This window comes from Lissotriton vulgaris, chromosome 6, assembly GCF_964263255.1.
Source record: "Lissotriton vulgaris chromosome 6, aLisVul1.2, whole genome shotgun sequence".
Classification (NCBI taxonomy): domain Eukaryota; kingdom Metazoa; phylum Chordata; class Amphibia; order Caudata; family Salamandridae; genus Lissotriton; species Lissotriton vulgaris.
In genome coordinates, this window is record NC_141694.1 from 1,547,512,014 (window position 1) to 1,547,526,329 (window position 14,316).

Genomic DNA, 14,316 nt, shown 5'->3' on the forward strand with positions numbered 1-14,316 from the left:
GGTGGAACTAGTTTATCAATCAGTGGGGAGTAGATGGGCATGACAGATTACAACGGGGGACAAAGGTCCGCATTACCCACCCTTCACTACTTGCAAAGACTAGACAGAATATTTCTATTCCACGTTATTTGCAAACAGAGAATACCTCGAAAGAACTATTCCTTGAACAATAAATGTCCAGCCAATCAATCAATCAGTAGGAGAAAAACAGGCATGACGGATTCCAACAGGGGACAAAAGTCTGCATTACCTATCCTTCACTATCTGCAAAGGGAGACAGAATATTCCTATTCTTCTCTGTTTGTAGACAGGGAATATCTCAAAGAGCAATAATCGATAAAAAATTAATAGGATTATAACACTTTAATAACTTATAAATATATACATCGCAACAAAAACAGTAAACACCTTAAAATATTTTTTATTAAAACAGAAGCAACAATAACAACTAACAGTAGTGATATCCTGGGCGGGTGATGGAACTGGGATTGTTAATGGAAAAACATCTACAGAGAAAGGTATTGGTGAATTATACTTCTCCCGAAATTTAAAACTCACAAATGTTTCATTTGTGTAATCGTTTCATAAACATGTACATTAAAAAACTAAATACGCTCCACTGTTTCAGAAAATCTTTACAGGTTGCTAGATCACCCTTTAAAGTTACAACTACGAAAACCTACTTACTTAAGCTGTTGAATTCGGCTTCAAATGTAAAGCATAAGTTCAAGCTAGCATATCATATGTCTAAAAGGTTTAACATAATTGATATGCAAATTTAAATACTACCCTTTCTTAATGGTGACACCTTATCTCTCCTATATCCCACAATTTCCATGAGCAAAGCAAAAGAAATTCTGAGGCCCTGAAGAAATAAGGCTTACTGTGGGGTTCAACTCAATCTGGTGTTTGGGAGATTCCATGTTTTAGGGTGATATTCTGTGACAGGGTGCAGGCACCAGAAGAATTTTAGCCTAGTTCATCACATTGGAGAATGAGGGTCTGGGTAAATATCTAATCTGGTGAAGAACCATCCCTTCTTTAAACCCCATGGTGACCAACTATAGTTTATTCTCTATTTCATTCCCTTGCCATAACAAAATAAAAGTCTTGGATTATTTAGGGAAGGGAATACTTTTTGTTTCTTCCAATTTTTAAAAGAAAAGAGGAGGGGGGGCAGCGTTCAAAGCACATCAGCGTGCATAAATACGAAAATGTTTTTACCTACCACGTACTTGACATTTTACAGCTTTTCATATTTGCTATTAAAAAACCTTTGAAATTCACTGAAAAAACCATAGGTTATAGACCATATATAGTTAGGAATTAGCATTTACAAAACCTTAATTTACTCGCACAAAACCATAGAAATTCGCATATATAGTTAGTTGCAATAACTATATATCGCGCACCCGCAATCCACTGCTGATGATGTCACATATTACATCATCACCTATGTTTTTTTCAATGAATATATATATATATATATATATATATATATATATATATATATATATATATATCCATACTAATATTATAAAGAGAGAGCCCAAACCTTTGAGGCGGGTAAGCTCCAGAACCACAGCGCCAACCGGAACATCCAATACAGCGTTGGAAAGGAGAGTATCAGCAGATGGACATAGGCTATACACCAGCCCAACATATACATTAGAAGGGAAAAAGAAGGTTTGGGAAAAAGTAGTCCGTTGTGGGCGTGTGCGTTCTGCTGTAAAGCGATGGCCGTGTGCATACAGCGATGGACGTGTGCCTTTGGCAAAAGCCTGCAGTTGCGATAAGCGTTCCGTGTGGGACTAGCGTTCTAACACGAGTGGGCGTGCCCTTCGGCATTGTTGTGGGCGTTTGCCGTCCGAGACGCTGGAAGCATTCAGAAGCAGGAGTTGTGGTGTTTGCCAGTGACACGATGTGGGGCGTCTAAGTGCACTGCGCCGTTTATGGGGAGTGCATGCATTTTGCGGGGATCGGGGTGTTGGCTGGAGCGGACACACACGTTCGCATATTGCGGCAAGGACAACAAACAGAAGAGCACACGCTCACCTTCAGCGGTACCGAACGAGGGCTTCTGAGCGTATGCACAGGCAAGTTTTGAAATAAATTTGCCTTATCTATTACAACCATTGCAGACATTCTATTTCATCCCCGAACAACGTCGGGGCGGGTCGCTAGTATATATATATATATATATCTCCTACTGTGGCCACCAGTAGGTAGTTATACTTAGATCCATGGACCATATACGGCCAGCGCAATGAGTTATGCCCGAGCACTGGGAAATGGGGTCTCCAGGCGGAAATTGACCCAGGGAGGGTTGATGCATGGTCCCACCCCCAATTAAGTCTTGCTTGGGGGATGGGGTCTACAGGACCAAAATTGGCCCGGGGAGGGGGGCTACACTGCCCCTTTATTCCATTACGTTTTGTTCATAATGCTCCTTTTCAGAAATTAAACCTCAACATGAGGTATTTACAAATATAAACATAGCAGGTGCCCCCATCAAAGCTCCACTTCAGAAAAGGACAAATTATCCTAACTCCTGGGCTTGGTGAAGGCAAAGCAGATGTGCTTTCTTGGCAATTCCGCATTGAAAGACGATCTGAAATCCTTCATGGCGGTGACTGCATCATTGATCTATTGAAGTGCAATCTGTGAGTGGGTTTTTTGTTGCACTTTACTGATGAGAGCAGAGTCCATGTTTCATCCTTTAATTTACTACAAGTATACAAATGTGCGAATCACTTGGCAGCTTCGCCCATTTGGCCCTGCCCACCTTAGTAGCTTGCTAAGGTCTTCCAGCCTTATACCAGGATGATGGACAGGTGAACAAACGGCCTCCCAGCGCGTTCCCCACCAATTTTGGTGAGGAGTTCTTGATGCGGAGGAATATGAGGACATCTCCACCAAACAAAGAAGCACTTACTTCATATAGTTAAGAGGAGAGACCCTTGTTTGGTGGAGATTCGCCTCTTTGTAGTCTCATTGTCTTGTCTATAGTAGGATTCATGTTCTCACATATTTCTAGATAAAGATGCACCAGGAACAATCACATTGCTAAAATGCACACACGGTCACTGGTGACATTTTGTTGTGCTCCATTACGCAGCTGTAGTGTAGAATATGTACTGGGCATTTACCCAAGGAGGTAGCACTTACTAATTAACTAGTAAACTACTCTACTTTTGTAAATATTTTGTACAAAACTATGGACTGTTTGGTTAAAAGGGCAGGTGAGTTCCTATATGGCAGTCACTCACACAGCTACTGACATACCCACACAGACACTTAGACACACACTCAGGCACTCACACACCAACTAACAGACCCACCCATACACTGATACACTCATTCACAGACCCACTCAGACACTCACACACCCACTCACAGATGTACTCAGACACTCAGTCACTCATGCAGCCACTCATAGACCCATAGAGCCACTCACAGACCCATTCAAACACTAATGCACCCACTCAGAGACCCACTCAGACACATACATCCACTCACAGACCAACTCAGAGACTCACACATCCACTCAGAGGCTAACGCACACCCTCACAGACCCACTCAGACACTCACACACTCACTCACTCGACAGGCCAACTCACACATTCATGGCTGCACATGCAGACTCACTCAGTAACTTACAGACCCACTGAGACACTCACTCAGACACTCATGCACCCACTCTGACACTCATGCACCGACTCACAGACCCACTTAAATACTCATACACTCACTCACACACTCACTCTCAAAGGTTACAGGTAGGGATTTTTTTTTAAAACCTTAGAAATTTACTTTAAAAAAACAAAGGTTACAGAGACGTTATAGTTAGGAAACAACATTTAAAAAAAAAATTAAAAATTCACTGAAAAAAACAATGGTTACAGGGATGTGATAGTTAAGCTCAGCTTTCACTTGTACAAAACCATAGAAATTCAGCTATTATAGTTGCCTGGTCTAACTATAACTTATGCCACCGCAATGCACTTCTTACAACCTCACATATTACATCACTCATAACATGGTCAGTGCCATCACTGATGAAATCAGTTTAGGTTACTGAGTGGCTGTGTGAGTGGGTGATTGAGTGTGTAAGTGTGTGTATGAGTGAGTGAGTGGCAGTTTAAGTGGGTGTTTGGTCAATAGAGTGGGTGTGGCTGTATTGGAGAGTGTCTTTCAGTGGGTGTATGGGTAAGTGAGTAGACATGTGAGTGGTTGTATGGATGTGTGAAGGGGTATGTAAGTGGTTATATGGATGTGTGATTGGCTCTGTTGAGAGGCTGTATGGGTGAATGACTGGGTGAGTGAGTAGCTGTACTGGTGAGTGAGTGGCTGTATGGGTGAGTGAGTGGCTGTGTGAATAGGGGAATGGGCAAGTGGGTGTGTGAGTAGTTGTATGGATGTATGAGTGGGTGCATGAGAAGTTGTGTGGTATGTGAGTTAGTGTGTGAGTGGTTCTTTGGATGATAAAACTGGTGATGTCATTTGAGATGTCATCAGTGATGTCACTGACCATATCATGAGTGAGTAATATGTTAGGTCATAAGTAGAGCATTGCGGGAGTGTTAGTTAGCTCAGGTAACTATAAGTGCTGAGTTTCTATGGTTTTGTTTGAGTGAAATCTGAGCCTAAATATAACATCCCTGTAACTTTTGTTTTTTTAGTAATAATATAAATAGATAAATGTATATGTATATATGTATATATATATATATATATATATATATATATATATATATATATATATATATATATATATATATATATATATATATATACACTTAATACTTACTTGCAAAATACTTTTTTTACCACAAGTATGCCCTTACCATTCATGCCTTTACAACAACATTTTTAGATCGAGCATTCAAGACCTCTGTATACTTTAGTATATACTTATATGTGTATGTACTTTGTAGGCTCTGGAGATCAGCCCTAGGATTTGTCTGTTTCCGCTTATGGACTATTTTTTCTGTTCAACTGCCTCTATTTAACTGTCTTGATAGAAAACGACCACTAGAGGTCAGTAAAATGCCAGAACTGCTTTCTGCTCAGGGACTTCCTTTTTTAATTTTTTTCTGGCAACTCCCTCAATTTAACTTTCTTGATAGAAAATGGCCAATAGAGGTCAGTAAAATATCAGAATCACTTTAGCATTCTCTAGATTCCAGTCAATAGAAATTGTCTTCCACGAGCACCCGAAGACAATAATATTTTTTTCAAATCTTGTATTTTCATTGATATGACCACCGAAGGTCCTGATTTTATATCAAAAATAGAGCTTTGCACTATACATATTCCAGCTGAAAGGCAATATCTGTCTACATGTGTTCCCATACCTGGTGTGCCTCGCAGTTTGATGCTTACTTTCCCTCCATGTTAAGGAACAGTAGACGTTTCAGCACCCAGGCTAATGTGCTGCATGTAAGGTCCCGAAGGCGAATCTGATTGCATTGCAAATGCTTTTTTGTAAAGGCATCCGTGCCTAAAGGCACCCTTGTGGTAAAAAAATGTTATTGTAAAAACAGTGGTGGTAAAGACTGTTTCAAAGTAAAGGCATTTGTGGTCTAGACATCGTTGTAAACAATGTTTCCCACTTCAAGAGTAGAAACTGAGTGGCAAAAACTGAGTTCCTTTTTATTTCCACCTGAGATAGTGAATGTTATCCGTTCAGTGACGCCTCCTTCAATGAAATCTGTTTGTTCTGTACAATAGGAGAAGTTTGTGGCTTGGTTTGGGGGACACCAGCTCGATCCTCTGCAGGCCAAACTTTCTGATGCATTGTTTTTTGTTAAGTCATTGGGTTAGAAAGGGCTTCCAGTGGGCTCTATTAAAAGTTACATGCCAGTCCTTTTTATGTTTGCTAGATCCGCCTTTTCGTTTCCAATCATGCATTTCCTGAAAGGCTTAACAGATGTTCCATCAGAAACCCTTTGTCATGTAACTATGTAAGTAATAGTTTATTGTCCGGTCAATTAAAACCTTTACAATTTCTCTTTAAAAAGAAAGTACAAAAAGTTACAGCAGCAAAGTTCATGGTTTAAGACATCTCAATAATATAATTTCATAAAACATCCGTGCATTGTATTAACATCATTAGTGCAATTGTCCATGATTGTGTCTAATACAGTACATTAGTAAGAGGTTTGATCGTTCAATATCTTGACAGGTTTTCAGATCCTGAGTATTTTTTAGGAGGGAAATAAGATTCTAAAAGATTAAAATTTGAATAAAACAAATGCTCAGTTCGAATAGAGAAGTACATGTACAATAAAACAGTTACTTTCTGAACAGCAGCAGAGGTAGGTTGCTGTTGACAGTTATACTGGGGCATGTGTTGTCCAGAAAAAATGCAAACTGAGTATGTGTTGTTTGCTATGAAAGCAAAAATGGAAGAATGATGCAGTGATGGAGGATACCAGTGGTTTATAGGCCGAGTTTCTCCCCAGCCACTTCCATGAATTGCACGAAGCGACACTCCAGCTGAACGTTCCCTCCTACGAGACATGCCATACTGCTTGTCTACAGGCTCTTATCCCCTCGCTTACGAACTGGTGCTTCAGTAATTGCCATCGTTCAGCTAGTAATTCTCTGCAGATGCACAAAAGGTGTATTATACTTTCGTTAGCTTCCTTGCATAGAAGGCATGTTGTCTGGCCCGGCGATCGTTTCCAAGGGGGAAGGTGCTGCAATGATGGTAAAATGCCCATTCAGAGATGAAGATATTTTTCTTTCTTCCTCCTGTTGAAGCCTACACCTAAGTAGGATTGCGGGGAGGGCTTGACGTAGCTTTGCACAACAAACCATCCATGGGTTCTTTCTGTGAGTTCCGCCTTGTCTTCTAGTAGTGACAGTTTCTTCACTATCTTATTTACGATTTGTTTAAAACAATGGTAAGATCCTGATGCTGCCCAAAGTTTCTCCAGTCCCAGACACTCTTTTGATGCAGTCAAATAGCTCATGGCTGCACAGTCCCTCTTTTGTTGTATTTCGATCCATTGGTAAGAATTTAGTGTTCCTGTTTCAGCCCTCTTGATCCTATACCAGCTCTTGGCGTAGGCTCCTTTATGAGCTAATTCTTGGCTTTGCAGGCCAAATTCCAACCTTATTTTAGCCAGCAAAACATACTTAGGTAGGCTGAAAATCATTCTGGCCGCTCTTGAGACAGTGCTGTCTAGTGTGGCTGTGTCTCTTCCCCTCATGCACTCGCTCCCATAAGTGATTGCCGGAATGAGCTTTGCTTGCCAGACTCGTAATAGTGGAGTAAGATTTGGGCTGGTTGTTCGATGCTTAATGGATTTTATTGCCGCAGCGATAGAGTTGCCTCTACTTTTGATGACATCTTTTTGTGCGTTAAATGTGTCTTTATTGTCTATTACCACTCCTAAGTATTTGTATTGGTCCACTACTGCAATTGTAGAGTTGGCCAGGTGCCAGCGAAACTTAGAGGTTTCCTTTCATGGATGAATCCTTATTACCTTTGTTTTGTCATAGTTGATGGTTAAACCATTATTTGCTGCATTATCTACTAGTTGTATCTAGTAGATGTTGAAGGCCAATGGGGGTGCGACTCAGCAGCACAAGGTCGTCTGCATACTGGAGATTAGAGAGTATCAGCCCTCGTATGTTTGGTGCATGCGAATTACAAGTGTCTAGTTCTGACGATAAATCAGACATGTATAAGTTAAAAAGTGTCGGCGCCAAGACGCACCCCTGTTTGAGCCCCATGGTTGTTGGAATTTTCCGGGACACAAACCTTCCATCTCCTAGTTTGACTTGAACCCACGTTTTTGTGTGGAGGAGTATTAACTGGTTCAGGAGAGCAGATGGTATTTTTTTTCCATAATCTTATGCCAGAGTATGCTCCTGTCAATTTTGTCGAATGCTGACGAATAGTCAATAAAACATATAAATAGAGGATGTTTTGTTAATTTCATCCTATCTATCAATAGGGACAGGGCAAGTATGTTTTTGGTTGTTCTCATACCCTTGCAAAAGCTTGTTTGATTGATGGGAATGATTGATTTATTCTCCGTCCAGGTGATGAGATCTTTCAGAATTAGGCCAGCGTAGTATTTCGCTTCAATGTCGATTAACGCCACTGGCCTGTAACTGTTTGCTGAGTTCTTGTCCCCTTTCTTATATATTGGGATATGATTGACTCCCTTCAGGAGTCTGGGATGATGTTTCCTCCTGCGATTTGTGCAAACAGCAGTGACAGTTTGGAATCCAGTTTTCCAGGTGTTTTTTAAATAAACTTGGAGCAATCCCATTGGGACCCGGAGTGCCCTCCCGTTTACCTTTGGCTATCCTGACCTTTATCTGATCAATTGTAAATGAAAGATGCTTGTTTCCTGGGGTAACTTTGTGATTGAGAGGGATTCCCTCCGAAGTATAGTGTGTGCTCTGATACTGATCAAAATTAAATTGTTAAAGCAAATGAGAGGCCCAAGCTTCCTCTGTTAGGTGTGAATTGGTTCGGGTTAGCTAGACTATTTATTGTGCGCCAGAATCTAGCGCTGTTGTTGGATTTTGAGTCATGTAACATTCTAGCCCACAGATTTTCATCCTGTAACTAGGGAACCTCAGGTTTTTACTCATATTGCTTACGTGCACATGCACACCATTTGGACCCATGTATAGTTGCTCGTTATTGCTGCTAACAATCAAAACAGTGTTCCTCATTCTGATCATTTTAGCGTACCGCATTACTGAATTGCATACTCTAATGGTACAACCTGCCTACACCACTTTCTTCCTAAACAAATTGGTACTAAATACTATGGCTGCCTTCTTTCCAAAGGTGGTATAGCCCTTTCATGTTCATTTAACCATATGGTCGTTTAAAATGAAAACATATAATAGAATATAACATGGTCAGGCACACTGATACCCAGCAAGACTGTAATTAACATATTCCCAGTCTAAATTGTATATATCAATGTTTACATGTAGATTCTGCATTAGGTACATGAATTAAGTGTATCTCTACAAAGTACAGAATGAAAAGTATGAACATAATCTCAGTTTGTTAACATGTTTATTGCAGAACCCTCAGAAGTGGAAGAAAAGGCTCCAGATAAACCTGCTGAAATTCCCAAAAACCCTTTTGAACCTGAAAAAGAAAATCAAAGTAGGTAAAATATTGAAAGACTACTTGTTAATAACTACAGTTTCTTTACAAAGTTATTAATTTCATTCAGTATGATTAAAATGGCATTTATGCATCATTCTAAACAGAGGAAGCTACAACAGAGCATTTTTAAATAAAACTTTTAAAGAGTGATATGATAATAAAGAAAGGATTATTTTTGTAATAGCAAATGAGCAGAATAATGAATAAGGGAGGTAAAATAGTATTTGCATTAACACTGCAGCACCATATCTCACAGCTGCACGTCAAAGCCACAGTAACCATGTGGGAGGGAGAGTGCCACTTAATGCATTGATTACTTACTGGTGATATCATTACTCTGAGTCAGACATCCATGTTCCAATCATTATGAAATGAGTTATTCATGCCGCCACAGACACCTCTTTGAACCTCTAACTCCTTTAGAAACAAAACCACACCATATCCTCCTCTTGCTAACATGTATAGTTTTGGCTTACCTACAAACAGCCTGTATTTTACCAAGCTTTCACAAGCAACATCAACATAATCATTTAAATAAATGTTTGCAGGAGGGAAGGATGTAATGTTAAGAAAAGGGATGTCTGGACTCAGAGAAATGAAATTATCCGGAAGTAATCCTTGTTGTCCCATTCCCTGTTACTCCCATTATGAAATGAGGTATGCCAGAGTTATCTGTCAAATGATTATGATAAGCTAGAGAAATCAGGTCAGAAAACCGAAAGCACTACAATTTAAAGCAGAATTTTTCTCTATTACCTCATAGCAGATAATACTTTAACACCAAAAATATCCTGTTGACTAGAAGCATTATCAATCCTGTAATGTCTCACAAACGTGGTGGAATTAGACCATGTGGCTGCCCTACAAATCTCTATCGGTGGGGCCCCTTGTAACTATGCCCATGATATTACTATACTCCTTGTGGATCTGCCCTCAACACCTTCTGGAAGAGAAATGCCTTCCAGGAGGTAGGCTGAGGAAATTGTAGATTTTAAACACCTACCTAAAGTTTGGCGGGACAGAAGGCCTCAGAAAAAATTCAGGAAGAATCACTTCCTGCTTAAACTAGGATGAAAATAGAACTTTAAGAGTAAAGGAAGGCCCCAACCTCAAAACAGTACCTTCAGGAAAAATCCTAAAATAAGGATGTCTTGCTGAAAAGGAACCTAATTATCCTTTTCTTTTAGCTATAGTAATTTCTAGCAAGAAATAAACGTTCCAAGTCAGGAATTTAGGATCCACAGACTCAAATGGCTCCAAATGAGAACCTTTGAGAGCATCCAGCACCAAGATTAAATCCCTTGAAGGTAAAGAGTTCTTCACATTAGGCCTAATTTTTTAAACACCTTAAAAACCTAGAAACCAAAACTTCAGATTCAGAAGCATTCAACCAAATCTCCCTAAATACTTTAAAGGCTGCCAACTGTAACCTAAAAGTATCGCACTTAAGACCCAGGTTAAACCCTTCATTTAGAAACTGTAATATTGAAAAACTGGAGAAAAACAAGTGTTCTAACTGCTTAGACTCACACCAGAAAGATGACCAACAATGATTATATGACTTTTGAGTCAATTATTTGCCCAAAGCCTGAATTGTCTGAGCCAGCCCCTCTGGGATGCCTAATTTTTCAAACCCAACCACTCAATTGGCATGCCGTTAGCTGAAGACATCGAAGGGCCCTCTGAAACAGCACTTGCTGACCTATGGGAGATGGGGGCAGAGGGAGAACCCATTCCTGACCCTTGTTCATGCTCACTGTTAGAGGAAACCAAGAGGAAAGGCCTCATTGCCAGCATAACCAGACTCACTGAAGCTTTGTCTGTTTTCACCCTGGCTAAGAATCTCACTATTGCGGGGAATGGCTGAAAGCCATATGAAATCACTTGAGGACATGAACAAGAAAGAGTATCCACATTCCATGCCCTTTTCTCTTTGGTCCTGGAGCAGAAATCTGGAAGAAGGGAATTGCCTTGACTGGCAAAAAAAGTTTATCACTGGGATCTTTCGCCTCCTGCAAATATCTGCAGACACCAGAGGATTCAATTGATAAGTTTGAAAAGATGCAAAGATCCTGCTTAAATGATCTGCCTTCTGATTCAGTCTCCAGAATATAAATAGCTGAAAGTCTTCATAAATGAATCTCTGTCCATTGAAAAATGTCAATTGCACATTCCATCAATAAGCCTGATTTTTGTGGCCCCTTTGTTAGTCAATAAAAGCCTTGGTTGATATATTGTCTATCCTGATAAGAACTGTTTGGCCCCTTCTCAGTGAAGAAAGCTGGAGAAGGGCACCGTGAACTGCCTCCATCTCTCTCCAGTGGTTGACTTTTTCATCTCCAGGAATGGCCACTTCTCTTAAGACGACAGATTGTCCATCCATGCATTCCATCCAGTTTTGCTGGCATCTATTGTTATTCTCACCCAGCTCACAGGAGCCAGATGAAAACGTTTTGCAAGATGAGCCAGTCCAAGCCACCATTTCAGTTTCTCCACTGTCTGAGCAGAGAGAGAAAGTCTTTCTTCCAGATCACCCCCAACTGGAGGCCAACGTTTTAGGAAGTGAGATACAAAGAGACTGAGATGAAACCTCCCTCTAGGAATCAAAAAGATAGCCCCTGCCATGTCTCCTTGGATCTTTAACCATTCTCTGGCAGTTGGATATTTCTGAGTAATGAAGTTGAGCAGATTCCTAACTATCTTCTCTTGTCTTCTGGGTAATAGAAGCAGCACCAAGCCATGGTTTGTCTGAATCCTTGCTCTGATGAACTCTAAATCTTGGCAAGGATCCAGCTGAGATTTTTTTCCAGGTTATCAGAAAGCCATACATCTGAAGCACTTCTAACACTTTGTCTCTTTCTTTGATAACTTCTTCAAGAAAACTTGCATGAAGCCACCAATTCTGTAAATATCGATGCACCAGAACTCCTTGTACTTTGTGAAGGCCCTGGAGACGGATTTGAGACTGAAAGGAAGACTGCAAACTGGAAATGCCGTTCGTTGACTGCAAATCTTAAATGCTTTTTATTACAACAAAATATTGTGATGTGTAGATAAGCATGTTGCAAATTTGTGGCAATCGTATGTCCTCCTGGCAGAACCATCGGAATTACCTTCTAAAGACTGTCCATTTTTAAATAAATTATCTGTATCCACTTGTTGATCTTCTTCAAATCCAGAACTGGTCTGAATGCCCCTGATAACCTCTGCACCAAGAAGAGGATTAAGTCAATATCCTGACCCTTCTCTTCTGAGGCCACTGGTATTCTCACTTTTTTTCAGCAAGACAGAGTAGATTCTGCCCAATAAAGCCTTGTTTTTCTGCCTGTTTCTTGGTAACAGTGTAGGGATGAATCTGGAGACTTGGATTCGAGCTCTATCACATTGCATCTATGAACAATATTCTGAACCCATTGATTGAAAACATCTGATTCCCCCTCCTTTAGGAAACAGCAAAGGTATTCTCTAACTGGGAGCATCTCCCTCCAGGCATGGTCATGAGTTTTGCTGCTCTTGTCCTGGTATAAAGGATGAGAAAACACTATCTCCAGAATGACCTGTATTCATCATTCTTCTTGATATCCTTAAAAGGCTTAACATTACAAGGCATACCTTTGTAAGACAAAGCATGCTTTCAGTCCTTAAACACCTTGGTCACCATCTGTTCAAGCTGAGCCCCAAACAGTTTCTTGCCTCGGAAAGGGATTCTCAACTGGGCTGACTTCTCTGTTGAGTCTGCCTTCCAGTCCCTTAACCACATATGCCTACAGGCCAAGACTGATGCTCAAGATGCCATTGCTGCTGACTTAATCTCATAATAAGAGATGTCTGAGAGGAATCTTGATTGCTGTTCTACATTGACTAAAAGGTCTTAACAGTCCTTCTCCTCCTGCATTGCTTCCGCTAGTTTCTCAAAATCTTTAACCAGACTCTGGGCTGCATATGCTGCATATGTCCCTGCTATTAGGAAACCTATTATTGGCGTCATATGACCTTTTGAGAGCCTTTTTTAAAAAATTTGTTTTTATTGCGGAATTAGAAACCAGTACACATAATAGATTAGCCAGCACACTCATGGTGTCCCAATGCATGGATAAAGTAAGCAGAATATCGTACACAGCCATTTAGCCCACAACCCGGAGGCCGGGCGGCGCATCAATCCGTACTTCCAGCAAGAACATCACAGTGATCATCCCAGAGGGATAACTGGTCTCTGGCATCATTCTGTATCCGCATTTTACCCCCCTAAACTCCCAACCCTCCCCCTACACCAGCCAGCATTCTCTAGCGATCCTACCGAGCGACGTCACACTTGTAATCCTGGTCTCATACCCATCTACCAATGAACTCCTATCGTGTCGACCTAATGTGTCTCTACATCGCCCTCGCCACCTGTCTGGGCCCTCTCGTTACTCTTGTGAACATATCTAACCCTAGGTTCAAATGCAGTGCCTCTCTGATCATGGCCTCGGTGCCTAACACTTCCCCCAAACAACGCCCTCTCCCCCCCCCCTGCAACCGCTGCTGATGTGGGCCTGGTCTTGCTAACGCTACTATGGAGCTCGCCACAGATCGAGTAATGCCTTTGCTCTTCCAAGCCTCATGGAGCCCCAGGTATGCAATTTGTCTATTCTTCGTCATCCACCATGTAGTCATGTAACGCCTGGACTATTGTCTCCCATGCCCTTGACATTTCCAAGCTCTTATCGTTATCAATCCTGACCGCCTGTCTCATCCGGAGCACACTCTCACATTCGGACCATTTCAGCAGTTCATTCACCCATCTCCTCACCGATGGACCCTCCTTAGACTTCCAGTGCCAAGTAATTTCTCTTTGCGCCAGTATAAGCCCCAGATCAATGAATTTGCTCGTTACTTTTGTGTTCTTTGTGTGTGGAAACCAGAGCAATAGACACGCCGCCATGTCAAAATCCACCTCCCGATCAGTCACCACATTCAGGAGTTCCCCTACCTCTAGCCAATACGACCCCAACTTTGGGCAGCCCCACAACAGGTGATCTATGTCAACCTCCGGTGCCAGGCACCTCGGGCACAGCGCTTCACTCACCCGGAAGTACCTTTTGATCTTTTCCGGGGTCAGGTAAGCCCTATGTAGGATGTAAAAGTGTACCTGTTGAAAACGTGCATTCCTTGTCCCCGTC

At 41.2% G+C, this 14,316-nt stretch overlaps 1 protein-coding gene across 1 annotated transcript in view; it reads left to right on the forward strand.

Annotated features, from left to right (window-relative positions):
* Positions 1-14,316, forward strand: part of LOC147709124 (uncharacterized) — a 3,078,084-nt gene that overhangs the window by 719,834 nt on the left and 2,343,934 nt on the right. The window contains exon 14 of the mRNA XM_086927727.1: positions 9,068-9,151. Coding sequence (XP_086783853.1) covers positions 9,068-9,151 — 84 coding nt within the window. The remainder of the gene's footprint in view (positions 1-9,067; positions 9,152-14,316) is intronic.